Below are 19,444 nucleotides of genomic sequence, written 5' to 3'. Positions count from 1 at the left end.
ACCATATACGTCGATATGATAGTGGCATAAAATATATTCAGATGCTGGTCTCAGATAAAATAGCTAATAGCACAACTTATCTTTAAGTATTGTGGGAGAAAGCGGAGTTGTAGGTGTGACAATTGTATAACATATACTGAAATTACTAGTCAATATGTGAACACAATGAGGTAGTGAGCTAGAGAAACTGTTAGCATGCTGGGCAAAATGCTTAGCGGTATTTTGTTTGTCTTCATGTCCTGAGTTGAAATTCCGCTGAGGCTGACTTTGCCTTTTGGGGTCGATAAAATAAGAACCAATCGACTTTGATGTATTCGATTTTGCCTCTCCCCGAAATTCCTGGCCTTGGGCCAAAATGTGAAACCGATATGTGAATACAGTAGTAGAAAATATAGTAAAACGATGTATGAAAGATAAAGTATTTACAAGAACATTATACAGTCAAGTATTGAAGATATATGTAGATATAATTATATAATTATCTGCAGTCAAACATTGACCACATATATAGATGCAGCAGTTAGTTGTGCTATATGTAGATATAAAAGTAAGGAGTACGATATACAATCAAACATGCAGCACATATGTAGATAAAATATTTAGTGGTAGAAAATACACGTATTAATAAAAAATTAGATAAAATAATAGTACAACATGCATTATGGGCAACGTATGTAGAGATTATGGTTATTAGTGCACATCACATCCAAATATTAATCATACATATTTGAATTTTTTTTTTTTTTTTTCATTTTTTAACACTGTGAATGACAGTCTTACAATTGGGAGGAATTTCCAGCTTCTGAAAATGTAAGGACTGAAGAAATTAAAACTCTCTTACCTTTCTTGTCTTTCCAGCCAGGGATTGTAATCCACACCAATATTGAAACGTCTGTATAATAAATCCTTAAAAGATGGGCGGCTCTTTTTCTTCTTTCGCACATTATGATTGCTTGGAATGTTCGAGAGTGATTTCATCACTTCTTTCTTGGTAAAATCATCGGCAGAAATGGATCGGTGATAAAAGTTTGCATCACTATTTTTATCATCTTCGGATCTTGAAGACATATGTGTGATATCACTGTATTGTCTTTGAATCGCTTTCGAATTTCTTATTCTAGCAGGTCGTTTTTGCATTGGTGGACATTGCTTACCCCAGAAGAAATTAGTTGAGATCACAGGACTTTCTGTTCTTACTTGGTATAAAGAAAAACTGCTCTTCAACTTAACGTTTACACGGTGGCCACCACTTGCCGTCACCTTCTCCTTTGTTTTCTCATCACTATTCTTTTCATAGCTTTTGTAGCTGTTGTTATTGCTTTCTGTGTGTATTTCGTTATCAAAAGGATCCCACAATAATTCAGAAGAGTGTGATGAAGAACTATTTATGAGTGGTCTTTTAGTGATAGAATCCTTTGCTTCCAATTCTTCTTTTCTGCTTCTCCTATGCCGTCTTAACGAATTCTTATGAATATTTCTTTCTCTACTTAAACTCGAGTTCGAATCAACAGTTTCAACACGTTTTCTTTCTAAGTTTTCTTCAATGTTCCACGGTAAATTACTACGAACGTCAACCCGGTCATATTCAACTTCCGGAAACTTCGCATCATTTCCGACCACATCCTTGGCATCATACAGATCTTTTCTAAAATACTCCCCATTATTTTGATTTAGGTTATTTTTAACACATGTTCCATCTCCATTATATTCGAGACCTACAACCGGATGAAAATCTTTCTCTTGCCAAAATGTGGGATTGCCTGGATTCACTTTCTTGTAAGACTGTAGACTTACTTTCTCTTTTGTTAGATTATCAAATTCTTTGGAATGACAGGGTAAATCTATGCTTCGACTGTGCCGCAGATTCAGAGGTAAAATATTCCACATAATATCTGAACATAGATCGTGTTTGTGTGTGGCACTAGCACCTAAGTGGTAGTCTGGATGGCAAACTACTCCAATACATCGTTTCTCTTTCTTGGTTAAAGATCTGTGAAAGTTTTCTTCGCCTGAAGACATTGTCAGTCAGTTAGCATAATCTGTGAATAGAGAAATAAATAATGATTTCTATTTTTCATTTACTTGTTTCAGTCATAAGATTGTGGCTATACTGGGACACCGCCTTGGAAAACTTTTAGCCAAATAAATAGCCCCCAGTACTTATGTTTTGTTAATCCTGGTATTTATTTTATCGGGTCTTTTGCCGAACCTTTAAGTTACGGGGACGTAAATACAACAACAACGGTTGTCCAGCGGTGGTGGGGGCACAAACACAGATATGAAGACACACATACACACTCAGACACATATACGACGAGTTTCTTTCCATTTCCATCTACCAAATCCACTCACATCACTTTGATCGGCCCGAGGCTCTAATAGAAGACACTTGCCCAAGGTACCAAGCTGTGAGACTGAAGCCGAAACTATGTGATTGGGAAGCAAGCTTCTTACCATACAGCTATGATGAGAAAAAAGCAACAGATTTGAGAGAAGAGAAATATATTTGAGCAAATCGATTCTAATGCATCACTCGTACTATTTATCGACCTCAGACGGGTGAAAAACATATATTGACTGAATACAAAACAACAACAGTTGAAATATCATTTTAGAAAACTAAACTTTAACAGCATTTTTAAATGTTAGAAAATCGACTGCAGATACTACAACGTTGTCATCTTCATCTGACATGGTGAGATCATTAAAATCTAGAATGATGCAAAAGCGAAAACTAGGGCAAAGATAAGTGAAAACGTACATGTCGATAACAATGGATAAAAATGATAAAAACTGCAAATACACAGTGCGATGAATAAATTGTCGTCTAAATTGCGCAAAAATGAAAATAACACTGACATCTCGTTTTAACAAGTGTATTTACCAAAATTACAAAAAACATTTTAAAATACTAAAGAGTAAATTTATACAAAACAAATCGTCATTGGCGTCAACCACGACCTCCAGACTCTCCTGCAACTCTTCTGGACAGGCTCCTTGTTTAAGTTGGTGAATGCTGCCATAATTTTTGAATTCAGTTCATCTTTGGTGTTACAAGACGTTTTGTTGGTCTCTTGCTCAACTGCGCCCTACACATAATGAGCAAAAAAAGGGTTGCAGTCTGGGGAGTTAGGCAGCCAGATGTTACGGGTGATGTGGTCGTAGAAATTGTCTGACAACCATAACTGAGTTCTCCTGCTTATATGGCATGGTGCAGAGTCCTGTTGCCAGATATATATGGTCTTCCAGCAGTTACCCTCTTGACCCAGGGCGGTACTACCCCCTCCAGACACTTGATGTAGGCCTCCGCATTAAGTGTGACCCGTGTGGGAAGATGAATGGAAGCATAACGCCGCCATCAATAGTGATTACACCAAATGTTTGAATTTTATCACTCTCGGTACATGTTTTGGGGACACGGCAAGCCAACGGTTGTTCTGTGTGTTCACCACCTGATCCTGGTAGAAATCTTTCTCGTCTGTGAAAAACCAAAGCATGTTCGGTTTGAGGGGATGCTTTAGTGTGTTCAAAAGCTTCGTAGCGCGATCTTTTCTCTTATCCTTGATGGCTTGGGATAAAAGTTGCCCCTTTTTCATCTTGTATGAGGAATACTGAATGTCTTCATGCACTACCTGCCATCAGTTCATCTTTGGTGTCACAAGAAGTTTTTTCGGTCTCTCGGTCAACTATACCCTACACATAATAATCAAGGGGTTAGGTGGACAGATGTTAGGGGTGATGTGATCGCAGAAATTGTCTGACAGCCATAACTGGGTTGTTCTGCTTGTGTGGAATGGTGCAGAATACTGATGCCAAACATAGTGTCTTCCAGCAGCTTCCCTCTTGACCCAGGGCAGCACTACCTCTTCCAGGCACTCGATATAGGCCTCTGCGTTAAGTCTGACGCTATGTGGGAAGATGAGTAGAGGCATAACGTCGCCATCACTAGTGATCACTCCAAACACCATGATGTAGACTGGAAACTCCCCGATGATGGAGCTGATTGACTTGGCCTGGATCTCACCAACAAATTCAGGAGTTCTTTTCTTAACAGAACGATCAGAGTTTTCCGAGCTGCCGTACCTTCGTAATCACCATTAGACTCATCCAACTCTTTCCGAATCCTTTCCACTGTCTTCATATTGACACCCAACACTCTGAAATGTTCGGATTGAAGCTTCCGGCACGAATGCCAAGCAGCACAGTAAGTCGTTTCCAAATTTCTGGCAGAGTGAATTGCGTCATGGCGCTGTTTTTTCTCACAGACGGTGCCCAATACTGTACTATGTAGTCAACAAAATCAAAAACAGACAATACACATGCACGAAATTGAAAATATGAATGGCAACAATTTGCCCATCGCACCCTTATATGAACAATTTCTCTGTTGTTCGGCAGTATGAAATAAAATAAGAACAGTTGTGCCGAGGAATTTGGCTGGAAAATGAACATCAATGTACAAAAAACAAATTTACAAGTGATTAGGAGACAATTAATGGCACAAGTTCTTCGGCTTAATATCTGTTATTACTGGAACTACTGGTATATAGATTGCAGCTACTAATAGAACTAGTGACAGACACCCATCTAAAAGAGCGCACTAGTATATCAATAAGAAACTTGATGGAAATGTTGACCTTCTGTGTAGAAACTACCTATTTCAATATGGACTCTGATATATATCGACAAGAAAAGGTTTTAGCTATGAGTTCGCCATTATCACCGATAATAGCCAATATATATATGGAATACTTTGAGAACTTGGCTTTAGGATCAACACCGCTAGAACAAATCCTATCTCTGCGATATGTTGATGACACATTTAGTCTCTGGCCCCACCAGGAAGATGTCCAAGTGTTGTTAGATCATGTGAACTTAATAAAACTATCCATACTGTTTACAATGGAAAAGGAAAAAGACAATCAGCTAGAATTCCTGGGCGTATTAATAACCCGCAACAAGTATGGATTCAGGACATCCGTATATCGCAAGCCGACCTTTACTGGACGATACCTCAACTTCAATTCCCACCATCTATACAGTGTAAAAAGAAGAATTGCTCAGTGCCTAAGACATCGATCAAAGAATATAAGTAGCGATCGTGATACCCACCACATAGAAACGATCAGTAACAATCTATTAAGGTACAACTACCCCCAAAACATACTATCTACTCCAATTATGAAGAAAAGTATGTCTACCCTATGTGAAAGGCCTCTCCGAAAAGATATACAAAAGATATACGGACCATATGACATCAGGACAGTATTCAAGAGTAATACAACACTTCGCAAATATCTCCTTCGGATAAAACCATCAATAGAAGAGAATATGACCAAAGACTGCGTGCACTCCATCCCATGCAGCTGTGATAGGTTATGCAAAGGCGAAACATGTCGCCCCTCAAAATAAGGGTAGACGAACATCGCAAAGCTGTGACACGGGGAGATATTGATAAATCAGGTATAGATGATCATGTATGGAAAAATGGAGATCACCTCCCCCTGTGGGATGAAATTAAAATAATAGACAAAGAACACCACTGGAAAATACGAAAGCTAAAAGAAGCAGCACATACACTAGGGCACAACAATCTCCTAAGCAGACTGAGTGCAGATATGAATAGCATATGAGAACCGGTATTAAGGAAGGATAGGAAAATATTAGATTTATAAGCCCTAAAATTCACTCCATAATTGCCCACAGACATATGGCGTAGTGGTTAAGAGCTCGGGCTAACCTCAAGATTCCGAGTACGATTCCAGGCAGTGACCTGAATAATAATAATAAAATCGAAAAATACCTCAGGAATGAGAACCCAGGTTCGAAATTTCCCCAAGACACCTGATGAAGGCTGGAGGGTATATCAGCCGAAACGTTGTGTTAATAACAAACAACATGAGGACAAATATCGTCAAATGTAAATAATGTACATAAATCCTGATTGATCTCTTAAATATAGAACTGTATTACATTTTCGTTGTTCTTGTTGCTTTGTTTTATATGAATCAGAAAGTTGGACGTTTCACTGTGAATCGTATTTATGAATAGCAATGATATTTATCATGTTCATGTACGGGTATGTATTTTATACAACGCTACTTCGTGCAACCCTGTTATTCAGTCCGTCTTCACCAAACTTTGCGCACCTCAACAAGTTTACTTTTGGCTGTTTTTATGCATCAGAACTATTATTGTGAACAACGAAATCGATATTCGTAGCTAATTGCACGTAACGAAGAAGTGCGTACGTCCTACGATCGGCTGTCGCTATCTGTAGCCTAATGTGTTTCCACGCGTCTATAAGGAGAAATTTTCTTCCAAGGCTGTATTCACGGCAAATGTTTTTTTTCTCTTTCGAGTATACGCACACACACACACACGCACACACGCACAAATACATACAGACATATATATATATATATATATATATATATATATATATATATATATATCATATCATAAGTGATAAAATCCTAGTGCAAGCATGAATATATAGTCACAAATAATACACAGAAAGATCACCCTCATGAGGTTGAAGTAGCCCAGAGATGAAAGTGTCAGCTAAAAGAACTATGGAAATCGAGTGCATAGCGAAGAAGAATGACTGACAAACAATAAAAGACACAGAGACATTTTTTATATGTAAATATACGATTTACAAGATGTACACAGGCCTAGTCTCTACAGCTCTTTCATCTGATTCATGAATAGTTAATATGACAATGCATATCTTGCTAGCAGGTGCAATACTGAGGCAGTATTAATCATACTAATTGATACTAGTCACGAAACATTTGAAACAGCTGTAAAAACAAGAGCTACTAACATTATGTGAATAGTATATTTTTAGTATAAATTTTTCATATAAGTATAATTCTTTGCACCTTTTATTGAAAGTCCGTCATTCTTATACAGAAATAAATAAATATATATTTATATATATATATATATATATATATATATATATATATATATATATATATATATATATATATATATATATATATATATATATATATATATATATATATACTCTTTTACTTGTTTCAGTCATTTGACTGTGGCCATGCTGGAGCACCGCCTTTAGTCGAGCTAATCGACCCCAGGACTTATTCTTTGTAAGCCTAGTACTTATTCTATCGGTCTCTTTTTGCCGAACCGCTAAGTTACGGGGACGTAAACACACCAGCAAAGGTTGTCAAGCGATGGTGGAGGGACAAACACAGACACGCAAACACACATACACATATATATATATATACATATATACGACGGGCTTCTTTCAGTTTCCGTCTACCAAATCCACTCACAAGACTTTGGTCGGCCCAAGGCTATATAGTAGAAGACACTTGCCCAAGGTGCCACGCAGTGGGACTGAACCCGGAACCATGTGGTTGGTAAGCAAGCTACTTACCACGCAGCCACTCCATCCTATTTCTCTTTTTAATTTGGAGTTTATTTTGATCAGCCACCTGATTGATAGTAAAGTTAGGAAGGAAAGCATTGTTTTTTCCTGTTTGTCATCCTTTAAGCCTTACGTTCTTGCAGAGATTTATTAAACCAGATAACGGGATAATTTATTGCTTATGAGTTAATGAGTTGCATTCTCTCCTCAAGAACCCAAGTTCAGCTATACTTTAGTGGTGGAGGTGGTGGTGGTGGTTTCAGTAGTTTTCATGTTGGTGATGCTTTCTTATTGTTGTTGTTGGTGGTGGTGTTGGGGGTAGTGGCGATGGAAGTGACGGTGGTGTTAGTGATGGAGGTGTATGTGATAGCTGCAATGACAGCTATTATAGTTGTTATTGTTGTAATCGTATATATTTAATGTTGTTGTTATTGTTGCTCTTAAGGCGTTTATTACTATTTTACTAAAATCGTATTTACTAATGTGGCTTCTAAATCAACTTGATGTGATATCAGAGTCAGATTGTGTATGCATGTGTGAGAGAGAGAGAAAGAGAGAGAGAATATGAGAGAGAGAGAGAGAGCAAGAGAGAGAGTGAGGAAGAGCGAGTTAGGGTGAGAGAGAGATACAGAGACAGTGTCTTCAGATATGTCTGTATGTCTTGTGTTTGTTATACATTTGTCTAATCTGTTCTTTGTGAGTGCGTGGTTGTATGTAGTATGTTACATGCTTGCAATATAATTGTAAATAATCTGCTACGTATTTTGCATTCTGTTTGTGTGTGTGTATATGTGTGTGTTTTTGTACATATTCGTCTTATCTGTGTTTTCAGTATGAGCATGTATGCGTTGTGTATGATACATTTGTGCCTGTCTGTGTTACGTTTATGTATAAAACGTTTTGCGTGTGTTTCATTGCGTGTATATATTTGTGTCTAAACTGTGTATGGGGTTATGTGTATCTGAATATGTTTGCTTATGTGTTTGTATATGTCTCTTATAATATGCTTCTGTGCATATGTGCATGTGTCTGTGGATTTGTGCATGCTCGTGTGTGTAGATTTGCGTAACAATGTGTGCGATGATGTGTTTGCATGTATTTGTTGTATGTTTGTAATATTTAGGTCAAGTCTGTTTTATATGCACATGTATAAATGGACGCAGACATAACTTCGTGATTAGAAACTTCTATTTTGCAATCACGAAACCTCAGTTTCGATCCCATAGGGTGGCATCTTATACAAGTGACTTAACAACACCTACGCTTGACTCAGATCGTATTTTGCTGACAGAAACTGAAGCGACATTTCGCCCGTCTTTACCTCTGAGTTCAAATTCCGCTGAGGTCGATTTTGCCCTTCATCCCATCGTGGTCCATAATATACGTACCAGTTGAGCACTGATGTTGCTGTAATCGATTTACCTCTACCCCAAAATTGCTCACCGTGTACCTAAATTTAAAACCTTTATTATCCTCACAATGTCATAGAAATGTATGAAAAACGAAATCATTAACACGGAAAACGAAATGCAATAAACATACGTGTTGTATAAAATATGCTCCACACAAACACGGCCTCTGTGAAAAACGTAATCAATCACACGAAAGACGACGTGTAATAAAAATTGTAATATACAAAATCAGTTCCACGTAAAACGAAATGCAATAAAAATACGCGGTGAATGGAAAACAGTATGCAATAAAAATCGGTTTATGCGTAAAACGAAATCCCATGAACGAGAGACAAAATGCGCTAACTGTATAAATTATTTGGAAAGCGACATAAGTCGTGCGAAAAGCCAACTGCATTAAAAATAGTTATATAAAAGAAACAAATTTAATTAAAATACGTTTATGATCATATGTAATTGTACATGACATAGTAACATAATTTCATTTAAGCCAACGCGGGAGCCACTGTGTGTTAGCTCAGCCTGACATAAACATCAGCAAAACCTCCCTAAATCACAGCATACCGTTTTAGAAAAAAGGTACTAAAAGGTACTAAAAGTAATGTTGTCATAGATACACTGTAACTGAATAAAACAGACCAATTTACAATACCTTTGATCAAAAGTCTGTCCTGTGGCGAAGCAACAACACAATTGCTTTTTAGATATTGGTGTTAAGGATTAGTCAGTATTGATTACTAGAGCAGTTAGTAATTGTAGGCAAGTTAGTACTGTTGGTTATAAAAGCTGGTATTGGTAACTCTAACAGTATTATAACCAGTACCTACAACAGTGACCATCGATAAGTACATATTGGCGTTTAATAGTTAATACTGCTGGATATTACAGATAGTATTGCTGTTCAATATAGTTTCGGCAGCTTTAATATTTAATACTGCTAATTATAATACTATTGCTGACTATAAGAGTTCGTATTGCTGGTTCTAATAGTTAATCTCGATGGCTATGACTACAGCTATAGAATCTACTGATGGCTGTTGACAGTAATAATATTGATTTCAAATTTAGAGGAGGGGATAAGTCAGTTACATCGACCCCAGTGCTCAGCTCGTACTTATTTTATTGACTCTGAAAGGATCAAAAGCAAAGTCGGCCTCGGTGGAATTTGAATTCAGAACGTAAAGACGGACAGAATTCCACTAAGCAGTTTTCCCTACGTGCTAACGATTCCTCTAGCTCACCGCTTTAGTTGACAGTAATAACATCGGTTGATTAATCTCAAATCATTCTTGGCTGAGCAGACTTTTAATCAAAAGCGTTCCAGGCATGATCATTCAGTTACTTTATTGGACACATTTTGTGCTGGACTAAATTATTCAGTCAGTCGGACTTTTTAATAATGTAGGATGTATGATTTGAGAGAGAATTCTATCAGAAGGAAGATCCCATTATTAAGTATAAGAAAAGGCGATGAGCTGGCAGAATCGTTAGCATGCCGGACGATATACTTAGCGGTATTTCGTCCGTCTTCAAGATCTGAGTCCAAGTTCCGCCGAGATCGACTTTGCCTTTCATCCTTTAGGGGTCCATGAAATAAGTACCAGATACGCTCTGGGGTCGATGAAATTGATTATCCCCCTTCCCCAAATTTCAGGCCTTGTGCGTATAGTAGAAAGGATTATTAGGTATAAGAATTAATATTGGGTGACTGTAATAGTTTTTGGTGGGTTTGACAATAATTAGTAATAATCAATAAGACATTGTTAGTCATATTTCTCGATTGTTACATTTTCAATAACCTTAACTATCTCTTATCTTTTTCTTATTTAATCCATAAGACTGCGCCCATGCCGAGGCACGGCCTTGAAGAGTTTTAGTCAAATAAATCGACCCTAGCACTTACGGTTTAAGTTTAGTACTTATTCTATCAGTCTTTTCTGCGAAACCACTAATATATAGACGTAAACAAACCAACACCAGTTTTCAAGTGATGGACGATGGGGATATACACAGACACAACCCTCCACATACATACATATTTTGTGTGTGTGTGTGTGTATATATATAAAAGAGTTCCAACTCTGTCTTTTTTTATGTTTTATTTATATTCTTGTGAAATTAATGTGGGATATAGAATATGGAATATATAATATATAATATATAAAAATGGATGGTACAATGAAATGAAGTATTGAATGTCTTATTGAATATATGAAATATTGAGTGTTCAATATAAAGGATTAAATATATCAAGGCGAATACGTATTTTCAATACCTTGTGGTATTTCATCATGGCCGGTATCTGAAAGACTGTACAGTCTGTTACAGTCTGTCAGATACCGGCCATGATGAAATACCACAAGGTATTGAAAATACGTATTCGCCTTGATATATTTAATCCTTTATATTGAACACTCAATATTTCATATATTCAATAAGACATATTCCATATATTCAATAAGACATATTCCATGTATTCAATAAGACATATTCCATATATTCAATAAGACATTCAATACTTCATTTCATTGTACCATCCATTTTTATAAATTATATATTATATATTCTATATTCTATATCCCACATTAATTTCACAAGAATATAAATAAAACATAAAGAACAGACAGAGTTGGAACTCTTTTAAATAAAATAATATATTCCTCTATACACGATCATACAAAACCCTTTTTTTTTTTGTATTTACTTTTACTCACATATATATATGTGTGTATATATATATATATATATATATATATATATATATATATATATATATATAGCAATAAGAAAATGGAGAATATGCGGTACCCATCGACTTGGAGACAGTGTATTCCATTGAATTAATTTGTTTATTTTGTAACTAAAATGACAAAAACCACAATACACAGATGCTTATGACATACCATGTCATATTAACAATTAAGGTTACAAATATAAAGTGCATTTAGCAATTGGAGAATATGCAAAAACTTACAGCTGTTTTGGCCTAGTGTTGGCATGCCCCATTCTATCTCTATAGCTCCTGTGTGCCGGAGTAATTAGCAGATGAAAATGATGTAATGGGGGTACATGCATAATTCGCTAGGCCTCTTCAGAGATTCACAAAATTCAATACAAATATAAAATAGAAAATAAAAAATAAAAATAAAAATAAATGAAAAATGAAACTATAAAAATAAAAATAATAAGGCACATAAAGAGCCTACAAACAGTATATAAGACCATATAAATAGTTACTATCCCTTAGTGAGTTGAATCCTCAACCCCTAACTCTCTTGCATTATATATATATATATATATATATATATATATATATATATATATATATATATATATATGTATGTATGTATGTATGTATGTATGCTTCTGTCTACCAGATCCATTGACAAGGCATTGGTCAAGTCGGAGCTATGGTCGAACATACTTGCACAAAGTGCCGTGCTGTATAACTAAACACGAAGCTATCAGTTTGCAGAATGAGCTTCTTAACCACTCAGCCATGCCGGCTCTTGAAGAACGAAACTGAAGACAAAATTGAAAAATTGATTTCAAACTTTGGCATGCAGCCAGTAATTTCGGGGAAAGGGGTAAGTCGATTATATCGACACCAATGAGGAAATGGTACTTGTTTTATCGGCACCGAAAGGATAAAAAGTAAATCGACCCCGCCGGCATTTGAACGCAGAACGTATAGTCGAGAGAAACGCTGCTATGCATTTTTCCCGGTGCAGTAATGATTCCGCTAGCTCGCCGCCTTTAGCAGAATTGAAACTTTTGATGTAATTTCGAACGTTACTCTTTCAATAACGTTAATTTTTGGAACAGAACCGAAACCTAGTAGAAATCTTTAACACAACAAAACAATGATATGAACATATACTGTGTTCATATTTATCTTTACAACTTACACAATACACAATATATTGTATCTATTTGTAAAAGTACTTTACGCAAACACTTTATGTTAATTAGGCATCAAAATAAAAATAAAAACAAAATTCATATTATAAAATGTGGAATTCCTATGGCCAACCACTGAGTAGTAAATAATACAAAATAGATTGAAATACTAACCACAGCTTTCTTTTTCCCATTCGTTAACTTTTAAGCAGTAATTGGGTATCAATGAGTGAACAAATCAAATATTTCTTTGAATTATGATTATAAATTTTAATGCGACAGTGGACGATCTCACAACTAACGTAGCAGTCTTAATTGTTGCACCTACTACGCTATGTGTTTCCTGATAGACAGGCGGGAAATGGAGTACGGCTTAGCTTGGGGTGGGAGGAGGAGAATAGGAAATTAATGTTACCTGGTTACTTTGGTTGTTATGTTTCTTTGGGTGCCTTTGTCATGTCAGGAATTTCTCCAAATACCACACACGTAACCATACACGCGTCACATGCACTCATATACACAGAGGTGTCCTGCACACGCACAAACGCACACGCACACAAGCACACATGCGTACATGCATATATGCTCACATATATGCAATCACACACAAACACACATAGGTACATCTACATTATATATGCATAAACGAGTGTGTCTGTGTGCGTGCGTGTGTTATATTCATAAATACAAGCATTCATATTCACAAACACCTACATACATACATACATACATACATACATACATACATACATACATACACAGGCATACACATACATGATCACACATATAAACATGTAATCATTCACAATCACAACTAATCAAACCTGTGATCGACGCTATTTTAACCGTATCTATTCTCTATGTTAAGACAAATTTGAGACTATATTATATAAGGTGTCCTTTCCTTATTTAAAGACGGTGAAGTGTGAATTGTAGAAGGTTTAGGCTAATAGTTTCCATTCTGGGTTCATATGACCCTTTGGGGTTCATATGAGATTTTATTGTCAAAATTTATGTGCAATAAACTGTTTATATGTCTGCAATACACAAAATATTTTGAAAATTCCTTATAATATTTCGTTATAAAAATAACCATCGAATGGTTATGGAGGTCTAGAACAAAATAGAAATTAAAAGGGTCCATAGACAAAAGAATGGTTGAAAACCACGATGTAGGAGATGATGGAAACAATAATGTAGTTGGTGGTATTAGTAGTGGCGGCGGCGGCGGTGGTGGTGGAGGTGGTGATGGTGGAGGTAGTGGTGGTGGTGGTGGTGGTGGTGGTGGTGGTGGAGTCAGAGCTAGGGCTGGAGAGTAGATGTTAATGCTGTACAAGATGACGTATGATTAGGGTTTACGAGGGAAGTGATGGTGACAAGGGTGATAGAGTTGTTGATGATAGTGGTGGTGGTGGTGATGATGGTGTTGGTGCTAGGGGATCTCGGTGCTAGTTGACATTGCTAGGGGATCTTGTGGTGATAGTAGAGGTGATGGTGGTGGGTGGCATTTGCGATGTTCTTGGTGTTCTACGGGATAGAGAATAGTACAGAGGTAATATTGAGTACACAAAATGTTGACTTTGTCTTTAATCTTTCGGGGTCGATAAATTAAGTACCAGTTGCGTACTGGGGTCGATCTAATCTACCGGACCCTTCGCCAAAATTTCGGGCCTTGTGCCTAGAGTAGAAAATACTATTATTATTATTATTATTATTATTATTATTATTATTATTATTATTATTATAATAAGGAAGCGAGCTGGCAGAATCGTTAACACACTGAGAAGAATGCTTAGCGGTATTTCACCCGTCGCTACGTTCTGAGTTCAAATTCCGTCGACGTCGACTTTGCCTTTCATCCTTTTGGAATCGATAAATTAAGTACCAGTGAAACACTGGGTTGATGTAATCGACTTAATCCCCTCCCCCAAACTGCCCTTGTAGCAAAAAATTTGACGTCATTATCGTTATTATTATTGTTGTTGTTGTTGCTTTATTTTCTTTGTCTTACATTTTTCGTCACACATTCTGTGACCTCTTCAGCGATTCTCCATCCCATTTTCTGACAGGACAGACGTGAGGTGGAGAGGGGCTAAAGAGATCATAGGATGTGAGACGAAAGATTTAAGACAGAGGACACTAAAAAAAAAAAATAATAATAATAATAATGAACTGAAGTGAGGACCAAGTATATAGTGCGTGTGTTTAATTAGCAAAAATATGCCCATAACAATATATGTTTCAACAAATTATAAAAATATTAATAGAAAGGCATGCATTGGCGTAAATTATAATTACTTTCAAAAATAGACATAGGAGAGAACTCAAATTTCAGTGGATCAAAAATTCATTGCAAAACAACTAGTAGTGTAGTGAGCAAGACTTTCGGTAGTTATAATAAAAATTTCGGATATGCTTCCATATAATTATAATCACGACACATGTACCAAAACGCTAGAACGAATAACAAATATAGGATTTTATATGAAAACCATTAACTGTTTGAGAAAATAATAACAATGGCGTTATAAAATTTGCTATGGGCATCTTCAGTATAAAAAACATTCTAACTCTCATGTTATCATTCCTAAAATGGTAATAAAAAATAAATTTAGGTTTAAAATGATAACTGTAATGACAAATAAGGAATCTATGGTATTCAAATTTTCTCTCAAAACGAGAAAGGAAGGGAAAAAAATACACATATATTTGTATAAGTGATTGTCTGAATGCGTGTGCGTGTGTAATATTTTCTAGGCGACAAAATGTGGCGTGCTGGTAGAATCGTTAGCACGGCGGGCAAAATGTTTAGCAGCGCTTCGCCCCTCTTTACGTTCTGAGTTCAAAGGTTGAATTTGCCTGTCATCTTTTCGGGGTCGATAAGATAAGTATCACTTAAACACTGGGGTCGATGTAATCGACTTACACTTTCCTCCGAAATCACTGGCCTTGTGCCAAGATTTGAAATCAATATTTTCTAGGCAACAAGTAAAGTTGTTATACTGAAGACGCCTCTTGAGATAGGAAAAGACAAAGATTTTCTTATACTTATGACTATCTGGTAAATTTATTGAGGCTGAGGATTTTGTACCTACTTTTGTTTTAATATTCAAGGAAAAAGCGTGGGTCGAAAAACAGACCCTTTTCTTTTTAATGAAATGTTAATACCAGAACGACCTAAAAATTGTCTCACCTTCTCAGACCGAATCAATCTTGTTTACTACTAGAATTTTTTTTTAATTTCTCTCAAGGTAACGGCAATTTAAATGGATCAAAAATTTATATGGCATGGTATTCGATATAACCTTATTCGTCGTTACTGTCAAATTTGTACCACTGGACACTTTGGCTTATTTCCTTTAGCTCATTTTCCTTTCAATTATGCATAACTGGTTACATATAGGCACACACACACTCACATACATACACACAAATACACTCACGCACACATGCAAGGCATGCACGTACACATATCTTGTGTCATGCATGTGTTGATATCAGCAATCATCATGAATTTAAAAAATATACATACATAGAAATAAATATATATATACATACATTCACTTATATGTCTGCTGATAAGTTTATATAGTTGTATCTACGTAGGTGCACTTATCTATACAGATGGTGTAAATAACTGCATATGCGTGTATATATATATGTGTGCGTGTGTGTGTATACATATATAGATATATATATATATATATATATATATATATATATATATATATATATATATATATATATAACATATATAAAATTTGTGTATAAAGATATTTAAATATGTATATATATATATATACATATGTATGTATGTATGTATGTATGTATACAGGGTGTGAGAAGTGTTTGAGGACATGTTAAGTAATTTAATAAATCAACTCTTATCTAGAAACGCCAAGTGTATTTTAATTAAAATTTGTGCACATGCTCTCAGGAAGCCTTCCTATAAAATGATCTTGTGAATCCTAATTCAGCTTTGAATACTGCTTCAGTGCAGGATCAGAATCGTAGGCACGTTTGACCCAGATGCTCTTTATTCATTCTGGACATTTACTGGTCAATGGAGACCTTCAATAGAGCCATGAAATTGTGAGGATGTACATTAGTGTCCCAGTCAACACGCTCCAAACGTAGTATGCATGAAATTTTTATCTGGTGTCTTTGGAGGCCACAAGTTAAATGCTAAATGATCATAAAGATAATCTGATATCCATTCTTGGGTCACTTGAGCTTTGTGAAAAGGTACTCTGTTTTGTTAGAACTTGCATGGTCTTCTACTGCGTACTTCATTCGTCCAAGGCTGAACTACTGTCTACAGCTCATAAGCGTATCCAGATACATTAATTAAAATCCCTGTGGAAAGACGTGAGGTAGTATGACATGAGTTTCGTTACTCACCACTCCTAAAACCATCACAATTGCTGAAAATTTTGTATACATCACTCTGGTGATATTAAATAGATCTGCACATAACCATCTGTCATTTTTCATGTTACACTCTTGGTCTTGATCAAAGTATTTTCATATATACTTATTTTTGTATGAATGTATGTATATGCTAAAAATATATATATTAACGATAGAGGCACTATTAATGCTAAGAAGTATTATTTATCCCACATAAAGGTGGATGTTTTGTTAGAACAAATTACATTGCAGTAGTTACCATTAGAGAAACTCTCATATAGGCTTTTGGTGCAAAATGTACTTTTGTTTCTGTTGTAAAGTGGGTTCCTCCCACTGGTAAGAATCTGTGACTACCGTTGTACTGTAGTTGCTGTTTTACGCTAGTAGCCACAATAGTTACTAGTCATCGGGTACCGTTGTATCTCTTCGTACCGGAATAGTAACACGATAACTGCTTCTATCTTACTATCGCTGACAACTCCAAAAGACACCGACTAGAACTGTCGACTCTCGACACTCGCTTGACGACTGGCTACTGGTCTATTTATAACGGCTGATTCCTACCACTTTTTACCGGGAGGGGTGTACAGTTTCACTATACATCTCTTAATTGTTTTATTTAACAATCAATTTCTTTTATTCACCCTACTTTCTCTTCCTTTTTATACATATATTCAATATCTTTTCTTCTTAGGGTCTACTTTTAGGAATACAGTGTTCTTCCGTTTCCTTGTATGTGTGCCTTCGACTTTTAACGATGTTGGAACCTGAAAAGCATCACATAGCCAATCCCTCGGTATTTCTACTCATATTGGTTCTTTTTCTATGACTCTTTCCTTCAGCTGATTTCTATGTCTTCTTTCCATTCTATTTCTGCTTCTTACACATAGATCATTCTTCCTATGCATGTTACAATTTCTCCTTCTTCCCAGCATTCCTTGCCATTTCTGTACATTCTTACATATACCTTATCACCGATTCTAAAGAATTTTGGCATGTCTTTACTTGCACGTATCTTTTTCTTCACTGGCAACAGTTTATCAAATACCGACTTCACCTTTCTGGCAAACTTTAATTCTACCAGTGAACTTCCTTCTGGTGCATTTGGGTTCAGAGTTACCCTGTATACCCTTAAGAATTGTATACCCTTAAGAATTGTTGGCTTGCGACTTCGTCCGTGGCTTCCTTATTAGCTTTCTTTAAAGCTCTCTTAAAAGTATCCACGAACCGTTCGGCCTTTCCATTCGATCTAGGGTGATATGGTGCTATAGTTTTATGCTCTAACGTGAACATCTCACAGAATCTTTTAAACTCACAGGATACAAACTGTGTTTTGTTATCAGAGACAAACTATATCCGCTACACAAAATTTTGCGAACAGCTCGTGTAAGAAGTTTATTACCGTATATAAAGTCGGTCGTGACGCGACCTCGGGCCATTTTGTGTAGCTGTCCACTACCATTAAGTAATAATATCCATTTACCGGGCCTGCAAAATCGATATGTAGTCGGGACCATAATATTTTCACTTACGGCAATGTTCATATTTTGTGGTAGGTAGTTTCGCTACCAGGTTTTCAACTTCCTTGTCCATGCTTGGCCAGAATGCAAAACTTCGCATCAACGCTTTCATTCTAGAGATGCCTGGGTGTCCCACGTGGAACTCTTTTAGCATTCTCTTCTGTAATGCCTGTGGTATGACAACCCTCTGAGCGTACATTAATACACCATCACATATAGAGTACATGCTCACATCTTGACGGTTCTCTACATCAGACCTTTCTTTATTTCCTTTTGTCGACTTTAGTAGTTTTTTTTTTTTTTGTCTCATTAATAAATTTGTCATTTCTAACATTTCTTTCTATTTCTTCCAAAATTCCTGGTAGCCCACGCACGATGTTCCATTCACTTTTCTTCCACTTCTGCTCTTAGCGCTGCTATTGCGGTTGCAATAACGTAAACGGAGCAGTCAAACGATCGAACGAGGTCGATGAACTGAGACAAAAAATGAAAGAAATTTTCTCAAAAGTTTTTTCGGGAGGTTTAGGCTGTTGCACAAAAACAAAGTAAAGATTGCTGTCAAAGAAAATTCAACACCTATTTTCAGGCCTAAACAGAACGTGCCGTTTGCAGCGGTAGATCAGGTCAATAAAGAACTAGAAAAGCCGGAAAGCCTGAATATAATTGAAAAGATTCACCATGCAGAGTGGGCAGCACCGGCGGAAAAGTGCTATAGCCAGCTTGAAAAAGAGGCGTTGGCTATTATATTTGGTGTGAAAAAGTTCCACATGTTCATTCACGGCAGACATTTTTGG

General features: G+C 36.3%; 1 protein-coding gene across 2 annotated transcripts in view; it reads right to left on the bottom strand.

Moving 5' to 3' along the window:
- Positions 1-282: 282 nt before the first annotated feature.
- LOC149131670 (uncharacterized) overlaps positions 283-19,444 on the bottom strand; it is a 126,337-nt gene continuing 107,175 nt past the window's right edge. For both annotated transcript variants that reach the window (XM_089338324.1, XM_089338325.1), the window contains one exon: positions 283-2,039. In XM_089338324.1, coding sequence (XP_089194450.1) covers positions 838-2,019 — 1,182 coding nt within the window. In that variant the 5' untranslated portion in view covers positions 2,020-2,039 and the 3' untranslated portion in view covers positions 283-837. The remainder of the gene's footprint in view (positions 2,040-19,444) is intronic.

The sequence above is a fragment of the Octopus bimaculoides genome, chromosome 20, assembly GCF_046866305.1.
Source record: "Octopus bimaculoides isolate indiv1 chromosome 20, ASM4686630v1, whole genome shotgun sequence".
Lineage (NCBI taxonomy): Eukaryota > Metazoa > Mollusca > Cephalopoda > Octopoda > Octopodidae > Octopus > Octopus bimaculoides.
This window is presented reverse-complemented; position numbering and strand designations above follow the sequence as displayed.